Source organism: Schistocerca gregaria, chromosome X (assembly GCF_023897955.1).
Source record: "Schistocerca gregaria isolate iqSchGreg1 chromosome X, iqSchGreg1.2, whole genome shotgun sequence".
Lineage (NCBI taxonomy): Eukaryota > Metazoa > Arthropoda > Insecta > Orthoptera > Acrididae > Schistocerca > Schistocerca gregaria.
This window is the reverse complement of record NC_064931.1, coordinates 122,483,320-122,506,551: the sequence shown is the minus strand read 5'-3', so window position 1 is coordinate 122,506,551 and position 23,232 is coordinate 122,483,320. Positions and strand designations below refer to the sequence as shown.

General features: G+C 40.9%; 1 protein-coding gene across 1 annotated transcript; it reads right to left on the bottom strand.

The window, feature by feature from the left end:
* Positions 1–227: 227 nt before the first annotated feature.
* LOC126298583 (uncharacterized) lies at positions 228–22,155 on the bottom strand. Its single transcript, XM_049989955.1, has 2 exons — positions 21,589–22,155; positions 228–840 (listed from the first exon to the last, which is right to left on the bottom strand). The coding sequence occupies exons 1-2, from the start codon at positions 22,130–22,132 to the stop codon at positions 551–553; spliced, it is 834 nt and encodes a 277-aa protein (XP_049845912.1). The 5' UTR covers positions 22,133–22,155; the 3' UTR covers positions 228–550.
* Positions 22,156–23,232: the final 1,077 nt, after the last annotated feature.

Here is a 23,232-nt window from a genome sequence, read left to right as displayed (position 1 = left end):
ATTACGAGCAGTGAAATTGTAAGTTTGTGGGTGTAGTGTTCACACTGAAATGTTAGTGGGAGCATGTACATTTGTGCAGGCATGTGCTCGTGCGCGCACGCATGCACACACACACACACACACACACACACACACACACACACACACACACACACACACACACACAAATATATTTATTTATTTTCAAAAGGTTTCTCTTCCTGACCTCAAGAAATTTACATGATAAATATGGTATCAGAATAACTGTTTGTATAATTTAGTACAGTGTCTCAGTTTATATATTTTACATAACTTACAATTGTGCTAAGCACAATAAAATTATACAATAATTTATTTAGAGTTGAAAATTGTACTCAGTTGTCAATCAGTTCAACACTCATTTCACTCCTCACAGATATGATTATCAATGAAAATAAATAGATGACGGTGAACTGAAGAATATGTAATCTTTTTGGTATTCCCTTCATTGCAAGTCATTAAAATAGTAAAAAAACACAAGTAAACTTCAAACAGTATATTTGATGTGGTGATTGCCTATAAAGTTCTCATGTTATCCATGATGGAACACTGCTGGTTGATGGGGAATCCACTTCTGTTTCTGTTCATTTGCATACCCATAATTTTTGTAAACCACATGCGGTCCAGGGCGCCTTCCAAAAACCACATTTCTTATTGTCGTCATGATGGCTGACATAAGTGCCATGTTGCTAAGCATCATGGCCATCATCACCATGCCTTTCAAATTAGCCAGTTGAAATGGTAGGAAGCCAAGCATCATCATTGGACCTAGCAGCATCATTGGCATCATCATACTCATCTTCATTGTTCTTGCAATTGTCTCTGGAAATAATAAAATTAATTAGTTTACATGGTCTTTTTCACATTGTCTATGGATAATATAGTAGACAAAGTGGAATATCGGCTGGTGGAGTGTTTTTACTAATACTGGCTCAAAGCAATAAAATACAAAGTTGCCAACAGTTCTAACAAAACAGCCAAGGTCTTTTCCCATATTTCTGTGCTTCTCTTCAGTTTCATTGCAGATCTATTTTCTGACTGATGTACCCATGATGCTGTATTCAAGGTATATGGAAAGTATTTTCTAAGACAGGAGATATTATGGTTAATTATTCTTATACCTACATTGATTTTTCATTTCAAAAGGATCAAGATTCAGAAAAAAAAATCTTGGAAAATTGTAGGCTCATAATATGAATATCAATGTACTGCCAGTATTGCATTATGTAAAGATGAAATCTAAATAGCAGTAATTTTACCACATGACACAATTTTTAAAAAATCACTGAAGAACCAATTTGAAATTCTAGACAAAGAAGAGCAAGCCTATCTCTTGTGATGTGTGTGTTATCATGGTGATCAGTCAGGTGTGATAATGATATGTTGTGACCCAAACAGTGACATATAACTACATTCCATGCCCATTTTAAATGTTCCATAAAATGTGTAGGACCTACAGTCAATCAATTTTTTTGCTATGTAGTAACTGTTTACTAAATTTGTGTATTTTTTTATTGTTGTTTCAAACTTACTTTTCATGATGTACAAACTGCATGTAGACTGAAAATTTTGTAGATATTTTCAATTCTTGTTTCAGTATAAAACTCACAAATTATATAACAGTTATTTGGTGATACAACAAAATTTTCATCAAGGGATGAATGATTTATTTTTGAAAATTGTTCATATAAGGTGAATATGGTCATGACACAGGTGATAAGTACATTGAGATTTATAACAAGAAGACTTCTATAACATATTCTTTTCTGTAGTTGCTAGCAATGTGATGGCACACGACACAGATCTGAGCTTTCTCCTGCACCATTTCTATACATATTGTATCCTATTTGAATATATAGAATGAAGATAATATAACTTTAAAAATTAAAAAAGCCTCAAAATTTTATAAATGGGGTAATGGAAAGTAGTCAGGAACCATGGCAAGTTCTCCAAATATATTTCAGTATTTGCTGAAACTGTCAGATATTTAAGATAATTATAGGACACGTGGAATGGCCAGAGGACTTTGGCAAAAACAGGTCTCTAGGATGATCCTATGTACAAAAAAAATTAGTTGCATTCCATCTGTCAGTAAGTCCCTGTTGGCGAATAATGATTGCATACACTGAGGTGACAGAAGTCAGGGGATACTTCCTAATATCATGTCTGATCTCGTTTTGCCTGGTGCAGTGCAGCAACTTGAGGTGATATGGTTTCAAAAAGTCTCTGGAAGTCAGTGCAGAAATACTGAGTCATGCTGGCTCCATAGCCATCCATAATTTTGAAGGTGTTACCATTGCTGGATTTCTTGCATGACCTGACCTCCCGATTATGTCCCATAAATGTTTAATGGAATTTATGGTAGGCAATCTGGGTGGCCAAACCATTCACTTGAATTGTCCAGAGTGTTCTTTAAATCGGTCATCAATAGTTACGGCCCAATGATACGGTGCATTGCTATTCACAAAGATTCCATTTTTGTATGCGAACTTAAATGACTGCAAATGGTCTACAAGTAGCCAAATATCCAGAGGATCCAGCCCATTTCATCTAAACACACCCACACCATTGTGGAGCTACCACCAGCCTGCGTTGCGCCTTGTTGACAAATTATGGCATAAAGTCAAGTGCCAGCATGCCAGTTGGGAATGGCAGTGAAGAGAAGGCTATGAGAAGAAGTCAGTCAATCACACACTCACTGACCACGCTTCCAGGATGGCAATGCGACAGCAGTGGCCTCTAGGGGAAGAGTACATAAGCACCACATCCGACTGGTGGGGGCCACTTGGATAGCAGTGTCAGTATTATACACTTTGATAGCAGTTCAGGAAAGACTTTAGTCAGTTAGAGATCAGCAGTCACTGCAAAGACTGATTATTTCATATGTTGCCCTTTGCTTGCGACACATCTGTGTAATTGCCAGAGTTAATTGTCTGTAATTGACTTTTTGTAATAAAACTCATTAATACAAATTGTTTGATTGTTTGTCTAGCGAATTGAGTATGCAGGATTCCCTGACACAACAGACTACAATATGCAAATTCCACTGCTTTCGGTCATTAAGTGTAAGCCATTGACAACTGCATTTTTTGTGGTGAGAGAGAATGCCTGAAGTGTGGTATTTTTGGCACACTCTTGACACACTTAGTTGTGGAATATTTAATTCCCTAAAGATTTCCAAAATGGAATGTCTCATGCATCTAGCGCCAACTATTGTTCCGCATTCAAAGTTTGTTGAGTCCTGTCATGCACTCATAATCACACTGGAAACCTTTCCACATGAACCACCTGAGTACAAATGACAGCTCCACCATTGCACTGCCCTTTTATACCTTGTACATGCAATACTACCATGAACTATATATGTGTCTATCACTACTGCATGACTTTTGTCATCTTAGTGTATTTACCAGGAGTTCTCTTTCATGTTACATAAAAAGTTCCCATTATTCTGAACAATATTTTCTGGATAAGAAGAGCACACTTCAAACTATGGTTTCTGGTACAGCTATTCTGGTCATACCAGCCATCTTCTTCCTTTGCTTCAAGTGTCAAACAGTTGAGCTGTTGTATATCACCTGAAAGTGGAGGGAGATAGTCCATGTGACATATCATTATTGAAATGTTCCACAGTGATAAATATGCTCCAAAATAGTTTACTTTTCACAAGTTGGCATAGTGAGCATAGACTTTGCAAGTTACTATTGCACTGAGGTTCATCCTCTGCTGTAAAAATCTCAACTAAGCAACATTTATTGCAGCAGTGTAGTATAAAACAATTGAGCCTTGTAGCCATTTTTAAGTACTGAAATAGTCTGTTATTCATGAAATTAGGGAAACATCTGATGATATTAAGTTACATATCACATAAATTAATACATTTATCAAAATAACAGGATCATTATGTCCAAAACAAATTAAATTTGTTTTCTCTTCTTCTTGTTTCTCCTAGACCAGATTAAGGATAAAAAACTAAAGTGTTATCTGAGGAAGATGAAACATCAGTCACTATGGGACACACTTTGCAGATAGCGGTACCAAAGTTTTTTCAAGGGAAAAAGTTACATTTTAATGGAGAAAATGAAGCTACTATCATGAAAATGGGGACAGAGTTAAATAGTAGTCGTAGTCTTCTTTTCTTATGTGAATTATATACATATTCATCAAACAGGTCCCAGATGCCACCTGTAACACATCAGCAGAGAAGCAAGTTACATATTCAGCTTTTTCTGTGTTTATTCTTACTTTAATTCTTCAATTCCTTGCACATTTTTGTGTTTAAGAGTCATAATCTCGGGTTTTAGTAGCTTCAAAGTGTAGATAGGCAGTCTGTAGCATAGCTCAGTAAACTTGTATATGGATTCTCAGTTCGGAACAAACAAATATGTGCTTCAGTGCTTTTGGGAAATCGATCCATAAGGGAGTGAAATAGGAGATTAACATTTTATGGGAAGGGTTGATTATGAAAGAATTTTTAAGCTAAATCTATGAAAATTTGTGTTTGACTTCTCGGTTGGAAATAAAGACATGGGTGTTAGGCGATGAAAGTTGCTGTTGAAATATCACCACAAGACCTCAAAAGGCAGGATTAACAAAGACCTCCGATTATCAGATTCGCTTTATGATCACAAATATATTCGGAAACGACTGTGCTTCGATGCAAGGGCGCCCGTACGATAGTTTGTGGGAGGGGTGGAGGGGGGGGGGGGGGGGGGGGGGGGAAGGACTAGACGTCGGGGTATGAAGTATTTTTAATATTGTGGAAGACCAATGGCGACTTGTAAGCAGCCACACAAAAACGTTCCAGTTCGGACGCTGTTAAGAACCTCAGTAATACCGATTTTTAAATCATTTTATTGAAATTATTCTCTAGTTTGTATGGCTTTCATTAGCAGGAATAGCTTAGCATGTGTTGCAATTTCTGAACTAAATCAAAGAAAGCTATTTAACTGTCATCACGGCAAATCGGCTTTTTTTTTCAGAACTGCGTAGAAAAAGAAACGTATCTTTAACACATTACTTTTTCTCTAGGTCTAATATATGTTCATAAAATTATTTTTGATAATTATTACGCAAATGCGAGCGGGTGCTGAGCTAGTTCTGTTATAAGGAAAGATTACGCATATGGGATCGATGAGTTGTCCAGGGTCATACTCAACCCCAGGCAGAATTCTCAACGACCGCGCACGACAAGCGCGCGAGAAGACAAACACATTGTTTGCTAGGCTGTGTATGTTCGTACACCCACACTACACTACGTACACTGAACCAAGAAATGGGAGCAGACAGATGCACACCGACACTGTTGCAGCCAGTGAAAACACAAGACATTGGAGCGCTACCACCGTTGTCTTTTCAGGCTAGCTGTGGTTTTACATACAGCACCAGGGTGGACAGGTTTGTATGTGGAATCTCCGAGGTGAACAACTGTTGTCAGATTACATTTGTCATAATCATACGGGCTCAGCACCTTGCGCGATCATATGACTTTCCACTGGGTACATAACATGATCGTATCTAATTCACAACACTGGTAATTTGGACATCAGCCTTTTGTTTCTGACGTGTTAAGTTCAAATGGCTCTGAGCACTATGCGACTTAACTTCTGAGGTCATCAGCCCCCTAGAACTACTTAGACCTAACTAACCTAAGGACATCACACACATCCATGCTTGCGGCAGGATTCGAACTTGCGACCGTAGCGCTCGCTCGGCTCCAGACTGTAGCGTCTAGAACCGCATGGCACTCCGGCCGGCTGACGTGTTCAGACTGGTGCCTGTGCTCCGTCTTCGATGTCCCCATGACGTCATATTTTAATAAGCTAACTGAAGACCGATTGTTGCCTGTGTTGTCCTGAATTGCCTCGACACAGAAAGTGTTCGTTTTTGCCCTGGGAAGCACCTTCTTCAAATCTCTCACTCACTGAAAATACCTGGTCATGGATTGCAAAGAGAATGACACGCCACCACTTGGCAGTCACTTAGATTGATGAACTGTGGCATAGAGCTGAAGTAGCATGGAATGACGTACCTGTATCTGTCATCAAAGCTCAGTTCGACTCGATGCCCAGCATGATTAAAATATTTAAATTCCACACCCTCCAAACCCTCACGTAATCTTCGCTATACACTGAGGTGACAAACGTTATGGAGTAGCGATTGCACACATATAGATGGCGGTAGTATCGCGTACACAAGGTGTAAAAGGGCAGTGCATTGACAGAGCTGTCTTTTGTACTCAGGCAATTCATGTGAAAGGGTTTCCAGCGTAATTATGGACGCACGACGGGAATTAACATACTTTGAACGCGGAATGGTAATTGGAACTACACGATTGGGAAATTCCACTTCGGGAATCGTTAGTGAATTCAGTATTCCGAGATCCACAGTGTCAAGAGTGTTCTGTGAATACCAAAGTTCGGCAATTACCTGTCACCACGGATAACGCAGTGGCCGACGGCCTTCACCTAACAACTCAGAGCAACGGCGTTTGCGTACAGTTGTCAGTGCTAACAGAAAAGTAACACTGCCTGAAACAACCGCAGAAATCAATGTTGGACGTACGAGAACGTATCCGTTCGGACAGTCCGGTGAAATGAAGCGTTAATGGGCTATGGCAGAAGACGATCGACGCGAGTGCCTTTGCTAACAGCACGACATCGCCTGCAGCGCCTCTCCTGGGCTCGTGACCACGACAATATTGGTTGGACCCTAGATTACTGCAAAACCATAACCTGCTGAGATAAATCCTGATTTCAGTTGGTAAAAGCTGGAGGTAGGGTTCGACTGTGGTGCAGACCCCACGAAGCCATGGACCCAAGTTGTCAACAAGGCACTGTGCAGACAGGCTGTGACACCATAGCGATGTGGCTTGTGTTTACATGGAATCGACTGGATCTTCTGGTCCAACTGAACCGATCATTGACTGAAAATGCTTACGTTCGGGTACTTGGAAACCATTTGCAGACATTCATGGACTTCATGTTCCTAAAAAAAACGATGTAATTTTTATGTATGACAATGCGCCATGTCATCGGGTCACAACTGTTAGCGACTGGTTTGGAGAACATTCTGGACAATTCGAGCGAATTATTTGGCCACCCAGGTCGCGCGATATGAATCTCATCGAGCATTTATCAGACATAAGAGGGAGTTCAGTTTGTGCACAAAATCCTGTGCTAGTAACGCTTTCGCAATTATGAACGGCTATAGAGGCAGCTCGGCTCGATATTTCTTTAGAGGACTTCCAACAACCAGTTGAGTCCATGCCATGTCGAGTTGCTGCACTACGCCGGTCAAAAGGAGGTCCGACACGACATCAGGAGGTGTACCATGACATTCGTCACCTTAGCGTATAGTGACTATTCACGAGAAGTACGAGGGTCGTTCAGTTAGTAATATAACACATGTTTTTTTCTGAAAACAGGTTCGTTTTATTCAGGATTGCAGTACATAATATTATTCCTCACTCTTGTGGCTACGGAACTCTATATTTCAACATAATCGCCGTCCAATGCGACGGCCTTGCGCCACCCTACTGGGAGAGCCTTGTATGCATGCATGGTACCACTCAACTGGACGAAGTCGAAGTCAACGTCTTGCTGTAGCAATAACATCCCCATCATCCACATACTGCTTCCTGCAGAGTGCATCCTTCATTACGTCAAACATCTGGAAGTCTTCTGTTACGTGGCGAGGAACCCAGCAGACACACCTTTGAGGACCCCAATTGGTGGACGAATATTTCAGCACTAGCAACAGAAACGTGCAGTTGAGTAGCGAGGGGACTGATGACCTCAGATGTTAAGTCCCATAGTAGTCAGAGCCATTTGAGTAGCGAGGTGTTTGTGATTCGTCGATCACCTCCAATGAGAGCTCCGCACGTTCCAATACTGCAGGAGTCACAGCTGTGTTTGGCCCGGTGACACGCGGGAGGCGGGACACGTTTGCGCGAAGTTGTTGCGATGATGACAGACGCCTTGCCCAACGACTCACTGTGCTTTTGTTCACATTGTTGTCTCGGTAGGCATTCTGCAAGCGCCTGGTTTGGTCCAAAAGAAACGCAACGATAGCTCTGTGCTTTGAACCCACCTCCGTTACAGACGCCATTCTGAGGCCTACGTATAGCGGTGCCACCTATCGGAACTTTATAAAACTATAGGAGCTGAAGCGGGAATATTCCACGATATCCCATAACAAATTATGCATTTTTTAGGAGAAATTGGCTAAAAAATGTGTTGCATTACTTATTGAACGCCCCTCATAAAATTTCATTATGTGCTAGCAATCAAAGTGTTCCAATTTTAACCGCTAACAGTTTATATTCTGTAACCATATGATAATAAAATGAATGATTAAATTAATGATAATTAATAAATAATAATTAAATTAATTAGATTAAAACTGAAGAAACTGCAAAAGGTGTGAATTTAAGGAGATGGGACCTGGATAAACTGAAAGAACCAGAGGTTGTACAGAGTTTCATGGAGAACATAAGGGAACAATTGACAGGAATGGGGGAAAGAAATACAGTAGAAGAAGAATGGATAACTTTGAGGAATGAAACAGTGAAGGCAGCAGAGGATTAAGTAGGTAAAAAGACGAGGGCTAGTACAAATCCTTGGGTAACAGAAGAGATACTGAATTTAATTGATGAAAGGAGAAAATATAAAAATACAGTAAATGAACCAGGCAAAATGGAATACAAACGTCTCAAAATTGAGATCGACAGGAAGTGCAAAATGGCTAAGCAGGGATGGCTAGAGGACAAATGTAAGGATGTAGAGGCTTATCTCACGAGGGGTAAGATAGATACTGCATACAGGAAAATTAAAGAGACCTTTGGAGAAAAGAGAACCACTTGCATGGATATCGAAAGCGCAGATGGAAACCCAGTTCTAAACAAAGAAGGGAAAGCAGGAAGGTGGAAGGAGTATATAGAGGGTCTTTACAGGGGTGATGTTCCTGAGGACAATATTATGGAAATGTAAGAGTATGTAGATGAAGATGAAATGGGAGATATGATACTGCGTGAAGAGTTTGACATAGCACTGAAAGACCTAAGTCGAAACAAGGCCCCGGGAGTAGACAACATTCCATTAGAACTATTGACAGCCTTGGGAGAGCCAGTCCTGACTAAACTATATCATCTGATGAGCAAAATGTATGAGACAAGCGAAATTTCCTCAGACTTCAAGAAGAAAATAATAATTCCAATCCCAAAGAAAGCAGGTGTTGACAGATGCGAAAATCACCGAACTATCAGTTTAATAAGTCACAGCTGCAAAATAATAACGCGAATTCTTTACAGACGAATGGGAAAACTGGTAGAAGCCGACCTCGGGGAAGATCAGTTTGAATTCCGTAGAAATGTTGGAACACATGAGGCAATACTGACCCTACGACTTATCTTAAAAGAAAGATTAAGGAAAGACAAACCTACGTTTCTATCATTTGTAGACTTAGAGAAAGCTTTTGACAATTTTGACTGGAATATTCTCTTTCAAATTCTGAAGGTGGCGGGGGTAAAATACAGGCTATTTACAGTTTGTATGGAAAGCAGATGGCAGTTATAAGAGTCGAGGGACATGAAACGGAAGCAGTGGTTGGGAAGGGAGCGAGACAGGGTTGTAGCGTCTCCCCAGTGCTATTCAATCTGTATGTTGAGCGAGCAGTAAAGGAAAGAAAAGAAAAGTTCGGAGTAGGTATTAAAATGCATGGAGAAAAAATAAAAAGTTTGAGGTTCGCCGATGACATTGTAATTCTGTCAGAGACAGCAAAGGACTTTAAAGAGCAGTTGAACGGAATGGACAGTGTATTGAAAGAAGGGTATAGGATGAACATCAACAAAAGCAAAACGAGGATAGTGGAATGTAGTCGAATTAAGTCGGGTGATGCCAAGAGAATTCGATTAGTAAATGAGACACTTAAAGTAGTAAAAGAGTTTTGCTATTTGGGGAGCAAAATAACTGATGTTGGTCGAAGTAGCGAGGATATGAAATGTAGACTGGCAATGGCAAGGAAAGCGTTTCTGAAGAAGAGAAATTTGTTAACATCGAGTATAGATTTAAGTGTCAGGCAGTCGTTTCTGAACGTATTTGTATGGAGTGTGGCCATGCATGGAACTGCAACGTAGACGATAAATAGTTTAGACAAGAAGAGAATAGAAGCTTTCGAAATGTGGTGCTACAGAAGAAGGCTGAAGATTAGGTGGGTAGATAACATAACTAATCAGGAGGTATTGAATAAAATTGGGGAGAAGAGGAGTTTGTGGCACAACTTGACTAGAAGAAGGGACCGGTTGGTAGGACATGTTCTGAGGCATCAAGGGATCACCGACTTAGTATTGGAGGGCAGCGTGGAAGGTAAAAATCGTAGAGGAAGACCAAGAGATGAGTACACTAAGCAGATTCAGAAGGATGTGGGCTGCAGTAGGTAGTGGGAGATGAAGAAGCTTGCACAGGATAGAGTGGCATGGAGAGCTGCATCAAACCAGTCTCAGGACTGAAGACCACAACAACAACAACATATGATAATCGTCTCCTTTTCTGATCGACAACGCTACACCCATTCATCACAGCCACTTATACTAAAAATTTATTTTTGAGACACAACAGCTCAAGTATGTGTAGCTAAAATGCACGAAGGAATAAATCAATTCTAGCTACGTGACAAATTCAACGACGAAGTATCGACACCATCAGTATCACGGGTTTCGTGTTTCAGAGTGTTTGTGTACTGCCTTACTGAGAGAAAATGGTGGTAATTTGTACGAAACACTATTTGTCCGAAGAAATGCAGCAGAGTGCAGTCTCTGGCTGGTGCTGTAACATGGCACAGTGTTTGTCCATTCGTATTTTTTAATCTTATGGTGAAAACGAGTTAAATTGGTGATTATTGACCATAGATTTTTGCTAGGGAGAGTGCTCGAAGAAACAACAGTGACAGTCGCAACTAACTGTGAGCAGCTGTTGCTGTTTCTGTAACGCGTAAGCAGCAGTGTATGGGTAAGCACAACTCATAGACTGGTAAACGGAAGTGTCGCGTACGCCCGGAGAGAATGGTATGAGTACCGTCGCTTCTTATCCAACCGCGCGGTCTTAGGCCACTTGCCACTGTTCGCGTGGATCCCCCCGTCGGAGGTTCGAGTCCTCACTCGGGCATGGGCATGTGTGTTGCACTACGCCGGCCAAAAGGAGGTCCGACACGACATTAGGAGGTGTACCATGACATTCGTCACCTCAGCGTGTAGCGACTACCTACGATAAGTACGAGGGGCGTTCAGTTAGTAATACAACACTTACCGTAATACAACACTTAGCGTAAATTAGTTTAAGTTAGATTAAGTAGTGTGTAAGCCTAGGGACTGATGATCTCAGCAGTTTGGTCCCATAGGAACTGATCACAAATTTCCTAAAAATTTCTTATCCAGGATCACAAAGTAGAGCGTGTGTTGTGGTTACCTACATTTACTAGCAGTCACACCTCTGAAATGATGAGCCATAGTTTTAGCTAGACAGTCACTTCCAAAGCGAAATAACCATGTATCAGCTTTCATATATCTGGAATAGTTACAAAAAATGGTTCAAATGATTCTGAGCACTATGGGACTTAACATCTGAGGTCATCAGTCCCCTAGAACTTAGAACTACTTAAACCTAACTAACCTAAGGACATCACACACATCAATGCAGGATTCGAACCTGCGGCTGTAGCGGTCCCGGCTGTAGCGCCTAGAACCGCGAAAATAGTTACAATGGAGCGGTTATTGGTTGCCGGTGTTTTTACCTTCTTTGTGCGAGGAACAGGTCTCCGCGCTAACGGGATGATGACTGCTCCCACACATAGGAATGACATCTTGGATTGTCGCCCTACGTAATTTAGCTGAGAGCATGGATAAAAAATTATTCTCTACGGTGACAGTTCCTGTCAACACTGAGTGCATCACAACTGTCAATAGAGGAACAAATCAAGTGGTGAGCAACATCACTGCACCGTTAAACGAATCCAGTCGATGACCAGCCCTCCTTCTCCTTACTACACGAACGCTACAAGCTCTGCAAACTGCTAGACAGAGTTACGGCTGCAGTAGCAGTCTAGGATCACAAACTAATTAGTAAGTCGCGAAGTTCACTGTGTTGCTTTGGTTGCTTTTTGGAGAGATTTTGTTTCATTTTAGAGCTCCATAGCAACCATTTTGTCAATTTTTAAATAAACTATTTCGGATCTCAGGTTAAAAATGCAAAAAGTCAAGTTTTCGTAGAACTATTATTGACGTCACTTGTTTTTCCGTAATTTATGACAGATTATACAAGATATTTTCAATTACTGTGTCTTATGAATATGAAGAAAGTGAGCAGTTTTACAGATAACAGTGCTTTTGTAAAGCCGGTGCTGCAGTACGTGGTATGACTATGATTTCTCCCACCTTCGTGCGAACAGTTTAGGTCGGGATGAGAGTAAGAACCTACACGTTAGCATACATAAAGGTATTTGGGGGTTGTAAGTCATGTTAAATACAAGATAAATATCAGAACAATCAGAATTTGAATTGTCGGCATTGGTATACTAAGTCGGTTATGGATTGTCCTATTATAGTTTTGCAATTATAATTTTTATATTACTATAATTATGTTTCTTGGCATCAAACTTATACACACAAATTTTGTGGTGGACTTAACAGATAAAATCTTTACAATTACTAAGTGGCGTCAAATTAGATGTAGAACTACGTTAACTATTTCAGCCGTTCTACTAAGGCCTACAAGTGAGGAAAGGATAACTTTGGAGATCCAGTATGGAATCAGTAACTAGAGTCCTAAACTATCCATAACATTCTTTACGGAATAACAGTAAAGCAGGGAAGCAGTTAAAGTGGAAATCTATATTGACATGCACAACTCTAATTGCCGCTGAGCCACTTTCTTTCTGCATAAGAATGACGACACAAACAGGCCATTTGATTCATTAATTTGGATAAAAGTACAGATATCGGCTTTTGTGAGTGACGATGTTTCAGAAAGAATGAAATAGGTCGCGCAGTAATTTGTGAATCACACTAAAAGAGATAGAGAGTTCAAGATATTGAGATGCCGTATTCCTTAGAAGGCGTGATCTGAGAGAAGAGGACGGCAAAACAACTGCGGAAAACCGAGTAAGGAAGGATTCGAGGTAGCGGTATTTTTCTCCCTTTGTGAAAACTTAAGTACATGAAAGCAATTGCTTTGTTCTGCTACGACTGTTTCGCAGCAGTTATATTGGACTAACGGAACGTAAATAAGGTAAGTTTTGAAGCAAATACCCATGCCGTTACATGAGTAAAACTCACGCGTTTTACGTAACGGATTAGATCTGTCTCGCGTAGCTCTTTTTAGAGAACTGGCCGAGTAGGTAACACGTATTAATAATTCGTCTATACACTAGTTGGTGTTATTTCTCCGTTTGCTTGCAGAGCCAGATATTAGACACTAATCAGAACCTAAAATTACTTTTAGCGTACCGTTGACCACGATGTTATAAGGGACGGGACAGAATCTCGAATTGGGGAAGGATGAGAAAGCAAATCGGCCATGGTTCGTCAAAGGCACCATCCTGGAATTTGCTTTAAGCGATTTAGTGGAATTAAAGAAAAGCTTCATCTGGATAGCCAGACGGGAATTCGAACCCATCTGCTCCCGAACGCGATCCCAGTGTGTTAATCGCTGGCCTTGTGACCGAGCGGTTCTAGGCGCTTCAATCTGGAACCGCGCGACCGCTACGGTCGCAGGTTCAAATCCTGCCTCGAGCATGGATGTGTGTGATGTCCTTAGGTTAGTTAGGCTTAAGTAGTTCTAAGTTCTAGGGGACTGATGACCTCAGATGTTAAGTCCTATAGTGCTCAGTGCCATTTGAACCCATTGTGTTAATCATTGCGCTACCTCGCTCGCTTAACATTGTTAAGTCAATCGCAGTCACCAGTATATGCATACGAACCAACCACTGATCGAAGAGAAATACCTTAATGAAGGCGACTTACTGCCGCAATGAGGAACACTTAAATGTAACGTTAAGAGGTTGCTTGTCAATATGGGAGGAGTGCTACAAAAAGTAAGACACATCATGTCCAACGTGATCGTTGGATTAAGAGGTTGACCCTTCTGCACATAACCGCCTTCGCGTTACGGACTATTTGCCCATGAAAGCGAAAACTTCATATAAAGGAAAGTATCTTAACACCCGGTTGTATCACTGATACAACGAAACTATCAATGAAGAGATCCATTAACAAGAGTGTAAATATGATGTATCGGTTACATTTCATGTCTTTTGCAACGGAAAACCGGCAAAATACAATAATTTAAAGTGAACTGTAATACTTGTAAGACACTCTTCCATAGCTAGATTAAACATTATGTACCTTGTTTATACCGTTGCGGATTTGAACGCAGTTAACACGCCTTAATTTCGACGTTTTCTTTCTGTCAAAATATTCAGTTTCTTAAATGAACATGTCGTGCATACCATAAACACGCACTTGTCTCTGTAACTCTATAATATTTGCTTTGTTAAGCGTAAGTCACGATTTCTGAATTTAAAAAGAATTAGTTTATTCCTTACTTCTTTCAATATTCAGGTTACCACGTAAGAAACAGGCAGTCGATAAACCAGAGAGTAGTCTACGAAATTACTAAATGCTCTCATGATTACGTATTTCGTTGTTAGATCCTCGAACCATATTTTCAGTGCTGTACATCTAAACAATTGATAAATCGTAAATTTCATTTAGGAAAGGAGCAGCAGTTGTAATAGATACGGACACTAACAGAAGTACTGTGCTAACAGAAACTCCTGTCCGTTATCTGTTTGTGATTACTGATTATCACAAGCGGCTTCTCTTTCTTTGAGCGAATGAAATTAATGGCCAGCCGCAGTGATCGTGTCTTTAATGATGACCGCATGTTGAACCTAGAGAGCCTCTATCCAGACATTATTTTCTTTCTGGAACAGGTGCCGAAACAGAGGTACTTATACGTAAACAATATTATAATCCCCGTTTGTAAATATGAATGAGACAGCATATCTTGTTACCATGGGAGTTTCTAAACTGTGCATAACACTGTTGAATAGCAACTTGTCTTTGGAGATACCGAAGGAAATTTATGGAGGACGCTAGATCATATCAGTAGCAAATGTTAAGTGTTAGGAATGAAACATAATTTCACAGAATGAGGATTCTGTTACACACAACTACACACAATGACGTCAATTGCAAGTCATTATGATTTGTTTATTTTATCATATACTGGGTGTATTACATTTGTCATAGAAACTCATTGGACAGGACTGAGGGCGCTATGTGATTTCAACAGGAACCCATATCCCAAGATGAAGCGTTTCTGTGCTCCAGAAACAAATACATAAAATAATGTATTTTCTTACTAGCGTCTGCTCATTGAACGAGCGACAGTACCTCCGGACATCTGTAACGAGAAACCTAAGATGGTAATGATGAGCTGATTATTGTTGGAGTAGACGGATGCGATGAGAAACATGAGTAGAGGAAAAAGTACTGTCACTCTTCAACGCAGCACACGCGATACGCCGAAACATTGTTTTACAGCGAGGTGCTGATTATCCGGCTTGCGGATTATCAGCGCGTAGTTCGGCAATTTATGAAAAAGTAAAAAAACGAAATACGAGGTATCCTGTTTTATTCATAGCCAATATCTTCGTTTAGAATACAAATTTCTGCATGTGATGATATAGATGACGAAAACATCCGCGAGTGGTTAGTGATCTCTATGACTCGGGTTTTATGCAGCTAAGAGACGCGGATATAGCGAGTATAATTCGTTAGAGGAAGAGAGCTACGGCGGGACGATCGAGGAAGACGTTAAGATGCACACCGAGACACTGGAATGAGTTATCGATTGCAAGAATATGCACGACACAATTCGTTTGACTATGTGATGCTTTGCCTCTCCGGAAAATGATGACCATCGTCATGCATAACAGAAACAGAAAAGAACAGATGACTGTTTTCAGAAATTGAACTGAAAAAAGGTGATATGAAATATAGTTTATTTTAAATGTAATTTCTTAAATTTTCAGTTTAGTGTGAGTAATTAGTAAGTAATGCAGTGGCCTTTCAGATGTGACATACAGTAAATGGCAGTTACCGGTAAAAGAATTGGTTTATTTTGGATCATCCGTGTCTTTCGGCTCTCCGTGATGTTCGGCTATCCGTGCAGTCTCGGGTATACACTAATCCATATCATTGGAAGCTTGCTAAAATTATTCACCCCTTCCAAGAAGTTTGTCAAGAAACTTAGATGAAATGAGGTCGTAGATGCAAGAGATCAACAAATGAGCAGTAACAAACCGTACACGTTTGCCATACTATACGTGTAAAACAACTCGGTACTTTTCGGGCAGGCTGCTGGCAGTCGAGTTACCGGAAGTAGTATTTACTTTTTCCTAAGGGTAGCAACTTCGCGGAGACACTGATACATTGCCCTGCGAAAATAATGTTTGTTGTACACATGGTAGGGATGGCGGTTATAGCTGTAACAACCGGTTTTCAGTTATACCGGTTCTGTTTTTCAACGCCAGTTTTACCTTAGTATTCAAACCGGTAAGAATAACCGGCTTCTGAAATAACCGATTTTCTGTTTTTATTCCTATTATTTCTTGCAATATACATAGAAATCGAAAAAGGGTTGAAACAATTTTGGCTCCCTCAGTTTCAAGATTCATTGACTCAAAATATTAAATTAATTAGCCAAATAAAAGGAAACAATCCGTTCACCGTCCGCTGGTTTTCTCGAGAAGTGATGAGTGGCTGAATACTACCAAAAATCACCAGCTGTCTCCTACTGATTCTATTTTTTTTAAACTATGGCCAAAATCGTGTTGTAATCGAGGAACATACCACTATTTTGGCTTTACGAATATTCAATGCTAAAAGGTGAATACTGAGGCTGAGGTACTCCATTTTTCATGTTAATTCGTCCGTTTTCAAAAGCAACAACCAGATAAAGACATATTATGTAGACGTTAGCAACATATCGGCTACTTTCTCCTTTGATTGTAAATTATGAATAAATTGTTAAGTTTTAAGTTTCCTCCCTATACTGTGTCTCAAATTCGTTGCTTTTACCCGTTCTTAATCTTTTAAAGCAAATGAGGCAATGTACTTCACTGATATCGCACTCTCTAAAATACCTCCAGACTATGGATATTGCCATTCTGTAATACAACTAATGTCCGACGACAACAGCGAGAAACTACCATATAGTCCGAAGGGGGGGGGGGGGGGGGGAGGGGGAAGTCTCGCACGTTGCATGTAAAGCATAGTTCCAATACGCCACGCTACATGGTGAAAAGTACATTATTGACACAGCAATGCAGTACCAATTCTTATGTCACGTATTTGTTGCTCGTTTCTGTAGGCATTGTTGTTTACATAACACTGAACCTTTTCCCCATTTTCTATAATCACGCAGTATTTTAAAGCAATGGAAATATTACGAATCAAAATTACTCGTTTTCTCAAAAAAATTATTTAAAAAGCAAAAAAATTACCATTGCTGCTAAGGCTAATTTTTACCCGGCTATTAGTAAAAAATAGAAAAACCAAATATAACCGAGACCAAATAAATACCGAAAAATACCGGTTATTCAGAATCAAGATACCGGTATCATTTTTAACCGCTCGGCTTTGCCCATCCCTAACACATCGATTGCTTACGTCTGCTCCCACAATCTGTGCAGTGCCAAGTTCGTTCGAGTATACGGTATAAAAATATTACAGGTATACGGTATAAAAATATTACAGCACTTATGAAAATGGCTCTGAGCACTATGGGACTTAACTGCTGAGGTCATTAGTCCCCTAGAACTTAGAACTACTTAAACCTAACTAACCTAAGGACATCACACACATCCATGCCTGAGGCAGGATACGAACCTGAGACCGTAGCGGTCGCGCGGATCCAGACTGTAGCGCCTAGAACCACTCGGCCAGCAGTTATAAAAACGCGGGTAAATTATACGAGAAAAGTATGCCAACTCCTGCAAATAAGCTTATACCCGAAATTAGTTGCGGGTAAATAAATAATTCATTCGATGGAGTTGTGGTTGATTGTAGTGTTTTTCTCATTGTAATGATTCTAAGTAGACCTCATGATGAATGATTATAAAAATCGGTTAAGTGGTTTTCATTATCTCATACACCATACAAGATGTTTCTGTACTAATTGTTCAAATTTTAAGGGATGATGGAGAAGGGTATCAATGAGACAGAGAACCCTGTCCTGGAAACAATGGGAGGTCACGACCTTGGCATCACGGATTTACTCCAAACTTTGTACACCTTCAGTAAGCCATTAAAACAACATAATGTGCAAGTAGTAAGGTGCACTACTCGGGCGATTCCAAGAAAATCACAAGGGAAGTTTTACGCGTCTATTATGTAAGTGATATATTTGAGCAAAGTTGCTGATTGCAAGAAGTAACTGCCTCTACGGTAGCTCAGGGTGTTCGACCGGAGGGTTAGTTGCCCTCTGTAATAAAAAAGCTGAGTGAATGGATCAACAGTTAACTTGAACGGGTGACATGTGACGTCCATCCCGAACAACTGCCACGAACAAAATGAGCTTTAAAAAATAAGCGGTTAGCGTAAGAGCTACGCAGATGGGTCGTAGACGAAACCGGTTCCACCAAACATTAAGTCCATGATCTATATTTTTTTTCATCACCGATCACATTATTTATTTTATATGACATTTGAGAGGTTATTTAATTTAAAAAACCACGTGCCTTTTCATGAAATTGTAGTGAATGTCATATTATTTGACTATTTACTATTTTTAATTAAATTGTCAAGGACAGGGGACAGGTTTGGAAAGCCCATCTCAAACAGGTAGTCACCTTCATTTTTGTAGTACACGTGTAAATTTTGTGATATTCAAAAAATTTGCACCTGCACTATTCGTTCTTGCGAAATTAGCAACGTCTCGCCGCTACGCAGGTTAACTGCCAGATGGCACCCACCTCTGTGTCTGCAGCTCGAAGCGCTAAAGTGCGAAGTAGTTTCGGGTGCCTTTCCAGACTGCATGTTACTTCACAAATCACGACAGGCACGTATTTTCAGAACATCTCTATGCGTTTCTTCGTTTACTTGTCGATAGTTACAAATATGTGCCTGCCGGTGTGGCCGTGCGGTTCTAGGCGCTTCAGTTTGGAGCCGCGTGACCGCTACGGTCGCAGGTTGGAATCCTGCCTCCGGCATGGATGTGTATGATGTCCTTAGGTTAGTTAGGTTGAAGTAGTTCTAAGTTCTATGACCTCAGAAGCTAAGTCGCATAGTGCTCAGAGCTATTTAAAAATATGTTTGTTCCAATAATTAAATTTAATTAATAATAGCAAGTTATCTAACGACAAGAAATTCACTAAAACTTCATGCAGATACAAGTGGTTCTTTTTAATTATATTACCTCTCAAATGTTATATAAATTAAGTAATATGACCAGTGATGAAAAAATGATTAATAATAAAGTTTGAGCAGGAGTCGAACTGTCGCCTCAAACACGTTCGTCTTACGTAGCTCGATTGCTAATCACTTAACCACCATTGAACCCTAACGTCCGGCACATACGCACAGATACATTAGCCAAATAATAGACGAGTAAAGCGTCTCTTGCGATTTTCTCCGAATTGTCAGAGTAGTGCATCTCTACTTGCACATTATGTTGTTTAAATGGCCTGCTAAATGTGTACGAAGTTTGGAGTAAATCTGTGATCCCAATGTCGTGGCTTCCCCTTGTGCATTGAAAGTTGGAGCGGAAACGTGATAACATCAATTTCAGTTATAATCTGCGGAAGATGATAGATATCCAGGTAGATATATTTTCCTTAATAATTTTTATTTATCTCCACAATTTTCGCAAGGAACTACAATCACTACAGTTTTACAAACTGAAGTTGCCAAGGTACTGTGCAGGAGTGATATCTCGCTAACTTCATTGCGTTAGAGGATCCGTGGAATTTCCTATCTCCCCGCACCTCCCCACAATGTAAATCTTTATGTTAGTTGCACTTGCCTACTCTGCAAAGTCAAAACCTACGTACGTGATAAATTGATCTACTTCATTATTCAAATACTTATCCATTGTGTCTCTCAATCCTCCGGAAGAGTTGAACCACAACACGTTTGTCTTGGTAACTTCCGACTCACATTCGACTGTAGAATTTGACAGTCATTGCACACACATATTCATCTTCCTGGGATTGGAAGGTCCTTGATAGGCGCGCGCGCACACACACACACACACGCAAACACACACACACACACACACACACACACACACACAGTCGAATAAGTCAGTACACCCACCATAAAACTTTTATACCAAACATTCAAAATTAGCGCCACACTGAACAGAAACAAGCGATGAATAAGGAAGCTGCCAAATAATATTGGGTCTCTCAGTGATATAGGCGGCACACGTTTTCCTCAAATCCCGTTTTTTTGCAAACATCGTGCAAAAATAGGAGAGACTGAAGTATAAAAAGGTGTAAAAAGGGCGTATATAATTGCTGCTGAAAAAGACCATACGCCAAAAGTGCACAACTGGACGAAAAACCTAAGTACAGGCGAACACCATTCATGAAAAAGTATTTTCAAAAATAAGCGAATTCTTTACGACTACTTTACAGATGGCGTGCTTTCAAACAATAAAAGGGATAAGAAAACGTCGACCTGTAGAAATCGACTTTCACAAGTACGGTAGTTTCCAGCAAGCAATAGAAACAAAAGAAGTAAATTGCACATGTTATAGATTTTAGGACTAAAGTAGTAAAAGCAACCATGAACATTGTATGATACTTTACAGAAATAAATGAAGACCCACAAAAGATGACAAATAAATGTAAAAAAATGTTTGGGTAAATAGAAAAAGAAATACATTGTGTTTTGTAGAAGGCGGAGTTTAGAAACCCAGACATATATTGTTTGTTGGCTACACCAGCGTCATTATTAATTAGTTATATTGCACCTTATCCGACGGCTGCATCACTATGTAGGAGGATCATTCAACTCGTCGGACATCCTATTCTCCTCTAGCTACTGAGAATGACATAAATGTCAAAATAATGGTTCAAATGGCACTGAGCACTATGGGACTTAACTGCTGAGGTCATCAGTCCCCTAAAACTTAGAACTACTTAAACCTAACTAACCTAAGGACATCACACACATCCATGCCCGAGGCAGGATTCGAACCTGCGACCGTAGCGGTCGCGCGGTTCCAGACTGTAGCGCCTAGAACCGCTCGGCCACTCTGTCGAATCGGATGTAGCCAAGAAACAAAATATGTCAGTATTGGCTGTCAACCTTTGTAGTCTAGTTTAATGTGCTCAGAGCTGCTCTACACGAACAATATGGCAGATGTGAACAAGTTCCGACTCACACGTTATCAGGTTTCCTTATCTCAGATTGACACATTATCACTTTCCCGTCGTTTCTAAAAGTTTGCACCACCATCGTGGAAACATCGAGTACACGAGGGCCACTTCAAAATTACAACTCACCTGTGGTATAACCTTGTGACGAGTTGTGCGCGACTTCCTGGGAGCTTGCACCTGTATCACTCGGGATTCCAGGCTCGTCTTTATTTGCGACAGACTCGCTCGTGCCCCTGGCAGACGTGACTGCACCCCGTTCCTGTGACTCGGGATCACAAACGTCACCATCCGAGGTATTTTTGTCAGAGATGTTCTCTCCGACATACTTCAACCAGGGATGAGCGTCACTGAAGTTGCTGAGTTTTCGAACGGTGCTCTTCAGCTCACACACCACCCGACGTTCGACGCAGGACAGGAAATTGGCGTCCAATGGACAGAGAACTCCTCGGAGGGCGTCGGCGTATTCGCGCCAGTCGACGTCTCCTTCCTCGCCTGCGGCGTCACCGGCCGACGTCGCAGCCGCTCGGGACGCCTCGGTGGGTGGTGCGTCCTCCGAGGAACGACCGGAGTGCGACGGTTGGGGAGCGGCCGAGACGCCCCCGGCCAGGACAAAGGCGGCGACGAGCAAGACAATACGTGCTGACGCAGCGCGAACGCCGGACGCAGCCATCGCGCTCGGAGGCTGGCGCGAGATTCCCGGCTCTTTTTCCGGGGACTGCCGTGACCCTGTTGTGGACGCGATGTGGAACACGCAACCGGTTCACGGGCTGCCGAACAAGTGGGAAACGACGGTCCGTCGCCGACGTCCGGCCGACTTCACTTGCCCGTGGGCGATGACTGCCGCCGTCCGTCCGGACTAACTGCCGGAACGGTTAAAACGCCCGGACTGTACAGCTAATCAGAGGAAACTACGCTATTAATCGCGCCCATCGACGTCCCGTGTGTCGACTGATGGTTATGAGCTGATACAATGATACTGAGGAAATTTCTGGAGTCGTTTATCAGATAATAAGGCCTGTTCACGCTTTCCACGGCGAGGTGGTATGGATATCGTGATGAAGGTTGGGCTCGTTTTGCGAATGGGAGCTCCACTGTAACGGTTCGTACGTTTCGCTCAACCACAGTGGAAAGGCAAGTGGACAGAATGTGATGCCTGTGAGCAGTGACGGCAAAACCTACCGCGTAAAATCGTTATCAGTATTTTAGCTCAAAATTCCGATATTTTGCGGTATTTGTTTGGTCTCGGCTATAATAGGTGTTTTTCAAACAGGGTAAAAAAAACAAATTTCACTTACCCATAATAGGAGCAGTGCTAAAATTTTTGGTTTTTACATGAACCTCATTTAAAGAAACGAGTAATTTTTTTCGCAAAGTTGCGTTACTATAGAATGTTGGAAAAGAGCTCAGTGCTATGTTAATAACGGTAACGACAGAAATGGGCAGCAAACACATGGCATAAGAATTGGTAGAGCTTTGGTGAGGCAGTAATGTACCTTTATTTGATATTACTGTCATGATTTCGCCCTTAAGGGGGGTAGGGAGCCAAAGGGGCCGCCTTGGAGCAGGAGAGGCACCACAGGACATTTTAATTTCCACTGTCTATACTTTTACAAATAAATTCATAAAACTTTGTCAGCATGACCAGGAAGGATTCGGGATTCACACTCATAGCATTAGAAGTACAAAAACACAACAAAATAAATTTTATTACGTGTGAAATTTCATCGTTTTTTCGCTTACTATTGGCTATTGGCTATAGGTACATTTTTC

What these genes read in the sequence shown, in the direction of transcription:
- LOC126298583 (XM_049989955.1), bottom strand. Translation starts at nt 22,132, where the DNA reads ATGGCTGCGTCCGGCGTTCGCGCTGCGTCAGCACGTATTGTCTTGCTC. An exon ending in GTCACAAGGTTATACCACAG is followed by an intron (nt 841 to 21,588) that starts GTGAGTTGTAAT and finishes TATTATTTCCAG; the next exon opens with AGACAATTGCAAGAACAATG.